The 10,900-nt window shown below is 36.5% G+C and overlaps 1 protein-coding gene across 1 annotated transcript in view; it reads right to left on the minus strand.

Annotated features, from left to right (window-relative positions):
• cul2 (cullin 2) overlaps positions 1–10,436 on the minus strand; it is a 43,540-nt gene extending 33,104 nt beyond the window's left edge. The window contains exons 1-4 of the mRNA XM_062021905.1: positions 10,333–10,436; positions 1,732–1,870; positions 1,463–1,565; positions 1,292–1,386 (exon numbers count right to left, since the gene is read on the minus strand). Coding sequence (XP_061877889.1) covers positions 1,292–1,386; positions 1,463–1,565; positions 1,732–1,850 — 317 coding nt within the window. The 5' untranslated portion in view covers positions 1,851–1,870; positions 10,333–10,436. The remainder of the gene's footprint in view (positions 1–1,291; positions 1,387–1,462; positions 1,566–1,731; positions 1,871–10,332) is intronic.
• Positions 10,437–10,900: the final 464 nt, after the last annotated feature.

Consider the following 10,900-nt stretch of genomic DNA (forward strand, 5'->3'; position numbering starts at 1 on the left):
TTTGCTTCTTTTTCAGTACATTTTTGGGGCTAAACTTCCTCTTAATTATTTTGTTATTTTGCTAGTCATTATAAACGTCATTCCGCAGTGAACAAGTGGTGTCGTGAATACTATACAAATTAAAATAAAACATTTAAGTCAACACTTTCAAATGGTAAATGATTATTCTTTAATGACTTGTATACATTAGGGCTGCAACTAACGATTGATTTGATAATCGATTAATCTGTCGATTATTACTTCGATTAATCGATTAATAATCGGATAGAAGAGACCAACTACATTTCTATCCTTTCCAGTATTTTATTGAAAAAAAACACCATACTGGCACCATACTTATTTTGATTATTGTTTCTCAGCTGTTTGTACATGTTGCAGTTTATAAATAAAGGTTTATTTTAAAAATAAAAATTAAAAAAAAAAATTTTTTTTTTTTTTTAAAAGCCTCTGCGCATGCGCATAGCATAGATCCAACGGATCGATGACTAAATTAATCGGCAACTATTTTTATAATCGATTTTAATCGATTAGTTGTTGCAGCCCTAGTATACATCAGCGTTTCTTTCTTTCTTTTATGTAAACAATGTAAACAATGGGTGGATCTACACCTGACATCCACTGTAATGATACCAAGTACAAGAGCGTATCTAGCCGATACTACTGTGATTCCATCAATATTTGTTATCGTTACAAAATCTATTTTCTTTTTCTTTTTCTTATTCATATTATATTCATAAACTCAGGACACATGAGGATTTTGAATATGACCAATGTATGATCCTGTAACTACTTGGTTAAAGTGGGTAGGTACCTAAATGTGTGGTATCATCCAAAACTAATGTAAAGTATCAAAGAAGAGAAGAATAAGTGATTATAACATTTTAACAGAAGTGTAGATAGAACATGTTAAAACAGAAAATAAGAACATATTAACAGTAAATGAACAAGTAGATTAATAATCCGTTTTTACAGTTTGTCCCTCATAATGTAGAAAAAATAATAGAATGATAAATGACACAATATGTTACTGCAGACTAATTAGGAGTCTTTGTTTGTTTACAAGTTGTCTAATATGTTCACTATTTTATTTAAGGACTAAATTGCAATAACAAACATTTGTGTCATGTACCCTAAGATTTTTTGTTCAAATAAAGACAATAATTAAATTTTTTGTGGTCCCCTTCATTTAAAAAAGTATTGAAAAGTATCGAAATACATTTTGGTACCGGTACCAAAATATTGGTATGGAGACAACCCTCCTCTCTTCAATACACAAGTAAAAGAGCGGTACCTGTACAAGCAGTCCATGTAGTCAGCCCCTTTGCTGTATTCATCCCAGTATCTGTGGTACATTGCTAAAACCTTCTCCTCGGACTCCGAGACTTTCTAAAAAAAAAGGCAAGCGGGACGAATGTTAGAAAATCAACATGTGAATAAATGTGAAGACTTATGTTGAGCTTACCTTGTACAAATTCCGCACATGGTTCTCCAGAAAGACCTTTGTTTCGGTGTACAATCTCTCGCCTAAAGGCTCAGGGTATGCGACACACAAGGCATAAATATCACTGGGGTCAGAGTTGAGGAAACGCATGTATCGATATCCAATGATGGGAGAAAATATTCAATACGACCACTTTTTGCACAGTGCTCTCAATCGACTGGGTTAAAAGTGAGGTTCAAATACAAAACCCATCCACCATTAAAGTACCAAATTAATTTCGCACAGGATACGAGAAGCGGTCGTTCCAGGTGGCTCTCTCCACGTAGTCCAGCATCACCACAGCCTTGATCGTGGTTAGTAACTTGTTCCATGTCTCGTCGAAATCCACCACCCGTGGCTTCAAGGACATTGTGACGCCTCTCTCTTAGCCTGGGAAACAAAGTCCACTCCTTATTCAAAAACACACAACTTAGTGGCTGACTGACGTCGACGTAAGCGGTTGTCGACATATTTGAAACAAACCATCGCTCGCTTTTGCCAGAGAATGAGAAATAATAAATCATTATTTAACCATATAAAATAGATAGAAATAGAATGGAAAGTACTTTATTTATCCCTGGGGGAAATTCAGCACCACAGTTCGCTCACAATAAACAATAAACACTTAGGTATATTTTTACATGTGAATAATACAAATACAGTCTATTATACAGCATTATTCACATGTGAATAATGTAAATACAGTCTATTATACAGCACTATTCACATGTGAATAATATAAATACAGTCTATTATACAGCATTATTCACATGTGAATAATATAAATACAGTCTATTATACAGCATTATTCACATGTGAATAATATAAATACAGTCTATTATACAGTATTATTCACATGTGAATAATATAAATACAGTCTATTATACAGCATTATTCACATGTGAATAATATAAATACAATCTATTATACAGCATTATTTACATGTGAATAGTATAAATACAGTCTATTATACAGCATTATTCACGTGTGAATAATATAAATACAGTCTATTATAAAGCATTATTCACATGTGAATAATATAAATACAGTCTATTATACAGCATTATTCACATGTGAATAATATAAATACAGTCTATTATACAGCTTTATTCACATGTGAATAATATAAATACAGTCTATTATACAGCATTATTCACGTGTGAATAATATAAATACAGTCTATTATACAGCATTATTCACATGTGAATAATATAAATACAGTCTATTATACAGCATTATTCACATGTGAATAATATAAATACAGTCTATTATACAGCATTATTCACATGTGAATAATATAAATACAGTCTATTATACAGCATTATTCACATGTGAATAATATAAATACAGTCTATTATAGAGTATTATTCAAATGTGAATAATATAAATACAGTCTATTATACAGCATTATTCACATGTCCATCCATCCATCCATTTTCTACCGCTTGTCCCTTTTGGGGTCGCGGGGGCCTATCTCAGCTACAATCGAGCGGAAGGCGGGGTACACCCTGGACAAGTCGCCACCTTGTGCCACCTTTATATTATTCACATGTGAATAATATAAATACAGTCTATTATACAGCATTATTCACATGTGAATAATATAAATATATATATATATATATATATATACGTATATATATATATACATATATATATATATATATATATATATATATATATATATATGTATATATATATATATATGCATCATGTTGCATGCGTGCATGTGTGATGTATCATGTTGTATGCGTGCATGTGTGATGTATCATGTTGTATGCATGCATGTGTGATGCATCATGTTGTATGCGTGCATGTGTGATGCATCATGTTGTATGCATGCATGTGTGATGCATCATGTTGCATGCGTGCATGTGTGATGTATCATGTTGTATGCATGCATGTGTGATGCATCATGTTGTATGCGTGCATGTGTGATTCATCATGTTGTATGCATGCATGTGTGATGCATCATGTTGCATGCGTGCATGTGTGATGTATCATGTTGTATGCATGCAAGTGTGATGTATCATGTTGTATGCATGCAAGTGTGATGTATCATGTTGTATGCGTGCATGTGTGATGTATCATGTTGTATGCGTGCATGTTCCAAATAAACTCAAACTCAAACTCAGGACAGTAATCCAGCAGTAAGTTATCACAATCATTTCATTGCCTAGCTTTAGCCTGAATTCCTTGCGTTTGCAGCGTCTTTTCAAAAAAGTCGCAATGATTCGGAGCGTTTTTTTCCTCTCCCTTAGAACATTGTAACAGCTCATGATTACACCAATTCCTTCTCAGCATTTGAAGTCTTCTTTGGAGCGGTGACACACTGTGTTCAGATGAAGCCATTATTATTCTAAGACCCCCAGTGAGTCAGATGAAACCTTAGAATTTATGTGTCCTTCAAAAACACCAAACCTTATCTCTCTAAGGTGATTATGTCCATGATTGGTTTCGTCAGCTGGCATTTTTACACGCGAGTGTGGCGAAGCAGTGTTATTTTACCGCTGTGCTTCCACTTTGAAGGCCTGAGAATTGATACCATCCTCAATGGTAACAATTTTGTGTTAATATGTTAATAACTGTTCATTTGCTTCATCATAAAATACATATTTGTATTGAACATTTAACAACGAGCTTATAGTAACTATTAGGGCTGTGAATCTTTGGGTGTCCCACAATTCGATTCTATATCAATTCTTGGGGTCACAATTCGATTCAAAATCGATTTTTTTTTTTCAATTCAACACGATTCTCGATTCAAAAACGATTTTTTTTCCCAATTCAAAAGGATTGTCTATTCCAGGGGTCACCAACCTTTTTGAAAGCAAGAGCTACTTCTTGGGTAGTGATTAATGCGAAGGGCTACCAGTTTGATACACACTTCAATAAATTGCCAGAAATAGCCAATTTGCTCAATTTACCTTTAACTCTATGTTATTATTAATAATTAATGATATTTACACTTAATTGAATGGTTTAAAAGAGGAGAAAACACGAAAAAAAATGACTATTACATTTTGAAACATAGTTTATCTTCAGTTTCGACTCTTTAAAATTCAAAATTCAACCGAAAAAAAGAAGATAAAAAACTAGCTAATTCGAATCTTTTTGACAAAATATTAAAAAAAGAATTTATGGAACATCATTAGTCATTTTTTTTTATTAAGATTAATTTTAGAATTTTGATGACATGTTTTAAATAGGTTAAAATCCAATCTACACTTTGTTAGAATATATAACAAATTGGACCAAGCGATGAGGTGGCGACTTGTCCAGGGTGTACCCCGCCTTCCGCCCGATTGTAGCTGAGATAGGCTCCAGCGCCCACGCGACCCCAAAGGGAATAAGCGGTAGAAAATGGATGGATGGATGGATGGACCAAGCTATATTTCTAACAAAGACAAATCATTATTTCTTCTAGATTTTCCAGAACCAAAATTTTAAAAGAAATTCAAAAGACTTTGAAATAAGATTTAAATTTGATTCTACAGATTTTCTAGATTTGCCAGAATAATTTTTTTTAATTTTAATCATAATAAGTTTGAAGAAATATTTCACAAATATTCTTCGTCGAAAAAACAGAAGCTAAAATGAAGAATTAAATTAAAATGTATTTATTATTCTTTACAATAAAAAAAAAAAATTACTTGAACATTGATTTAAATTGTCAGGAAAGAAGAGGAAGGAATTTAAAAGGTAAAAAAGTATATGTGTTTAAAAATCCTAAAATTATTTTTAAGGTTGTATTTTTTCTCTAAAATTGTCTTTCTGAAAGTTATAAGAAGCAAAGTAAAAAAATTAATGAATTTATTCAAACAAGTGAAGACCAAGTCTTTAAAATATTTTCTTGGATTTTCAAATTCTATTTGAGTTTTGTCTCTCTTAGAATTAAAAATGTCGGGCAAAGCGAGACCAGCTTGCTAGTAAATAAATACAATTTAAAAAATAGATGCAGCTCACTGGTAAGTGCTGCTATTTGAGCTATTTTTAGAACAGGCCAGCGGGCTACTCATCTGGTCCTTACGGGCGACCTGGTGCCCGCGGGCACCGCGTTGGTGACCCCTGATCTATTCATTCAATACATAGATTTCATCAGGATGTACCCCAGTCTGCTGACATGCAAGCAGAGTAGTAGATTTTTGTGAAAAGCTTTTATAATTGTAAAGGACAATGTTTTATCAACTGATTGCAATAATGTACATTTGTTTGAACTATTAAATGAACCAAAAATATGACTTATTTTATCTTTGTGAAAATATTGGACACGGTGTGTTGTCAAGCTTATGAGATGCGATGCAAGTGTAAGCCACTGTGACTAGGGTTGGGTATCGTTTGAATTCGAACGATTCCGATTCTTTGTTTCGATTCCGATTCCTGACGATTCTCGATTCCGATTCTTTTAAGAGGCAGGGTCAAAAAAAAAAAAGTTTAGGATATTTTAAATGAGCTAGCTAACCTACAGTCTTTCTGAATGAAATAGTCTGACATTCTCCATCAATTTTAATTCTATTAACTTTTTATGAACTTTACTATAAATTCCTCACAGGGCTGTTTTCAACTAGAATATAAATATCAAATCTATGAACTTGAATATAAATATTATAAATTATGAATACATTTTCCCAGGGGTACACTTTCCTCAAGAGAGCTTTTTTTTTTAAAACCTCATGAAAACACATTTACACATAAGTGTATGATGCTGCAGGAAACCTCATGAAAACACATTTACACATAAGTGTATGATGCTGCAGGAAACCTCATGAAAACACATTTACACATAAGTGTATGATGCTGCAGGAAACCTCATGAAAACACATTTACACATAAGTGTATGATGCTGCAGGAAACCTCATGAAAACACATTTACACATCAGTGTATGATGCTGCAGGAAACCTCATGAAAACACATTTACACATAAGTGTATGATGCTGCAGGAAACCTCATGAAAACACATTTACACATAAGTGTATGATGCTGCAGGAAACCTCATGAAAACACATTTACACATAAGCGTATGATGCTGCAGGAAACCTCATGAAAACACATTTACACATAAGTGTATGATGCTGCAGGAAACCTCATGAAAACACATTTACACACACAAGTGTATGATGCTGCAGGAAACCTCATGAAAACACATTTACACATAAGTGTATGATGCTGCAGGAAACCTCATGAAAACACATTTACACATAAGTGTATGATTACCGTGCTCCCACTGATGGGCTAACCTGGTGCAGAAAAGCAAATAAACAATAAGAAACAACTTGCAAAACCCAGTCCAGATTAGCAGCAGGTACAGTATAAAATCAGAGACAGTTCTTGTTTAGGAAAATGACCATACCCGCCTTCTCAGGCAGGATGCGTGAGCGTTCCGGACAGATAGTGTCTCCTGCTGTGGAAAATACACCATGCAGCAGGGTCGTCAGACATAAGTATCGGTGGAACGTCCTGGTACATCTGCAGCTCTCTCTCCACTCGTTTCTTGATGGACATGGAGCTCTGTTATTTCGCGGTTATTTCTTTTTTTTTTGTAAAGTAAAGCCACACTTTCGACCGCCGACGCCCGCTATCCATGCTTGAGCTTGACTGACTCGCTCGGCTATGCTAACACTTCCGGCGGTGGGCGCTTCTTCGTTGGTGTTCAGCGGCTTCTTCTTCCGGTTCGGCGGACATATTTTTTTCCGGTCGGCGGACTGGGTATCGAAAATAGGAATCGAAATTTAAACTTTTGAACGATTCCGGGAGAATCGGAAAGTTCCAATACTCGATACTCGATACCCAACTCTACACACTTGGCATTGGACCGATGCCCAAGTTGTGGGTCACATGAAGTTATAACCCCCACCGGGCCTTTTGAATACCTCCCTAATTCTGATGTCTCAAGGTTGGCAAGTACGCCCCAAATCCTCCACACGACACCTGCGCTAACCTCCTCCAACCTCCGAGGACAAAGCTCCGAACTACGAACTACGCCGCTCCCAGTCTGTGGAACGCTCTCCCTGACCCCCTGAGGGCACCACAGACTGTGCATGCTTTTAAAAAAGGGCGTAATAACCCTTCTTTTTAAAAAAGCCTTTTTTTTTTTTAGATGTATGTGTGCTAGTTCTAGCTTTTATTTTTTACTATTTATTTGATTTGTTGGGGGCAGTTGTGGTTTTAGCGTTGTTGTTGTTGTTTTGTCTTTGTTTTTTAAATGCACTGTAGTACTTTGAGGTTGTTTGCTTAATGTAAAATGCTTTTAATAATAATAATAATAATAACTGGGATTTATATAGCGCTTTTCTAAGTACCCAAAGTCGCTTTACATGTTAGCTTTTACAAATCTATTATTATTATTATTATATCAGACAACCCTACAGAAATAGAAGTGACCCATTCCCAACCGTGGGCTGTATTAAACAAAAACAAAAACATTGCACAATCATCATGCGGCTACTACCCACTTTTTAACCGCCGCCGTACGTTAATAGCACCTGACGCGTGGACGTATTGTAGTCATGTCAGGGAAGGGGCAGTCAAGTTAAAGTTAACGGCGAGCGGAATGTCAGTCCCCAAAATAGGACGGCTAGCGACAAGCTAACTAGTAGCATGCTAGCAAGATACTACTAGTCAGCATGCTAACTGGTTAGCATGCTACTTCTTCCATGATCCTCCACACGACACCTGCGCTAACCTCCTCCAACCTCCGAGGACAAAGCTCTGAACGCTCTCCCTGACCCGCTGAGGGCACCACAGACTGTGCATGCTTTTAAAAAAGGGCTTAAAAACCCTTCTTTTTAAAAAAGCCTTTTTTTTTAGATATATGTGTGCTAGTTCTAGCTATTATTTTTTTTACTATTTATTTGACTTGTTGGGGGCAGCTATTTGTGGTTTTAGCGTTGTTGTTGTTGTTGTTTTGTCTTTGTTTTTTAAATGCACTGTAGCACTTTGAGGTTGTTTGCTCCATGTAAAGTGCTTTTACAAATCTATTATTATTATTATATAAGACAACCCTACAGAAATAGAAGTGACCCATTCCCAACCGTGGGCTGTATTAAAGAAAAACAAAAACATTGCACAATCATCATGCAGCTTTACCTGCTGCTACCAGGAATTGATTAACGTGGACCCCGACTTAAACAAGTTGAAAAACGTATTCGGGTGTTACCATTCAGTGGTCAATTGTACGGAATATGTACTGTACTGTCTACTAATAAAAGTTTCAATCAATCAATTAATCAAACCCACTTCTTAACCAACGCCGTATGCTAATACAGTGGTTGTTAACCTTGTTGGAGGTACCGAACCCCACCAGTTTCATATGCGCATTCACCCAACTCTTCTTTAGTGAAAAAATATATATACTTTTTTTTTCCAAAGTTATATGTTTTTGGTAACACTTTAGTATGGGGAACATATTCTAAGTAATAAAGACTTAATTTAGAGTTATTTGGTTAGGGTTAGGGTTATAATAAGGCTATGCCGAATAAGGCATTAATAAGTACTTAATAATGACTAGTTATTAATAGTTAATGACTAGCCAATATGTTACTAATTTGCATGTTAATAAGCATCTAATTAATGGTGAATATGTTCCCCATACTAAAGTGTTACCATGTTTTTTTACTGGTGCATAAAATGAAGCGTGCATGAACATCACCTTGTTCAAACAACACAACCAACACAGTGCATAAACTCACAACAAACTACACACCCGCAAACCAGTCAGCTGTTGCCGTATCTGTAATACGCGGATAGGGAGAAGTTTGTATTTACACGATGAGTCGGGTGTGTCTTGACCTCCGCCGAACCCCTGAGGCCGACTCACCGAACCCCTAGGGTTCCATCGAACCCAGGTTAAGAACCACTGCGCTAATAGGACCTGACGCGTAGACGTATTGTAGTCATGTCAGGGAAGGGGCAGTCAAGTTAAAGTTACCGGCGAGCGGAATGTCAGTCCCAAAAATAGGACGTCTAGCGACGAGCTAGCTAGTAGCATGCTAGCCAGACGTTACTAGTTAGCATGCTACTTCTTCCATAATCCTCCACACGACACCTGCGCTAACCTCCTCCAACCTCCAAGGACAAAGCTCCGAACTACGAGAGACCGAGGCTTTCTGCTCCGCCGCTGCCAGTCTGTGGAACGCTCTCCCTGACCACCCGAGGGCACCACAGACTGTGCATGCTTTTAAAAAAGGACTTAAAAACCCTTCTTTTTAAAAAAGCCTTTTTTTATTTTTTTAGATATATGTGTGCTAGTTCTAGCTATTAGGCTGTTCTAGTTTTTATTTTTTTAACTATTTATTTTACTTGTCGGGGGCAGCTATGTGTGGTTTTAGCGTTGTTGTTGTTTTGTCTTTGTTTTTTAAATGGCACTGTAGCACTTTGAGGTTGTTTGCTCAATGTAAAGTGCTTTACAAATAAAATCTATTATTATTATTATTATTATACAGTAGTGACCCATTCACAACCGTGGGCTGTATTAAAGAATAACAAAAACATTGCACAATCATCATGCAGCTATCCCGGCTACTACCCACTTCTTAACCGCCGCTGTATGTTAATAGGACGTATTGTAGTCATGTCAGGGAAGGGGCAGTCAAGTTAAAGTTACCGGCGAGCGGAATGTCAGTCCCAAAAATAGGACGAGCTAACTAGTTAGCATGCTAGTTAGCATGCTAACTAGCTACTTCCTCCATAATGCTGAGCGGTAGATGCTAGCAGGCTAGCCAGCTAGCAGCTACCGCTAGCAAACTGTCATCTTCCTGGCAACGTCCCGAGTTTAAGCACTGACAGCCCGGTCAAACCCGGCGCTGAGGCTCCGCACGACATGTCCGAGGACACACGGGTGAATTGTACCTACCACTGTACAGTCAATCCCGGCTATGGAAGTGAAGTTTGTACGCTGTCAGAGGCTGGATGTGTCTGCTCTTCCCTGCCTCCTGGAATATTCTATTGCCTTCCATCGGAGGGGGGGAATCAGGAAAGTATTACTAATTAATATTACTTTTTTAAGGCAAGTCACGCATTTCAACATCATTTAAATATTACTATCGTGTCTTTAAATTATCTAAAATGCACTAAAATATCAAATAAATGTTGTTTTGAGACGTTCGTGGGAACATTGTATTAATGGTATCGCCCAGAACTACAGGAAGCGAAAGGGGACAAGTGAGTCAAAAATAAAACAGAGTTTTAGTTTCGAAATCAATCATTAGTTTAAAACAGTGTTTTTCAACCTTTTTTGAGCCAAGGCGCATTGGCTCAAGAAAATAAATCATTAAAAAAATTAAACTCAGCAGCCGATATTGACAGTAAAAAATCGTTCTTGCAATTGTTGGATATGACTTATAACCATAGACATCTTATAAGTAGACGCGGCATTGGCTGCTGTGACGCGAGAAATTGGGCCGCCATCTTGAAGTGGTGAT

The sequence above is a fragment of the Entelurus aequoreus genome, linkage group LG15, assembly GCF_033978785.1.
Source record: "Entelurus aequoreus isolate RoL-2023_Sb linkage group LG15, RoL_Eaeq_v1.1, whole genome shotgun sequence".
NCBI lineage: Eukaryota > Metazoa > Chordata > Actinopteri > Syngnathiformes > Syngnathidae > Entelurus > Entelurus aequoreus.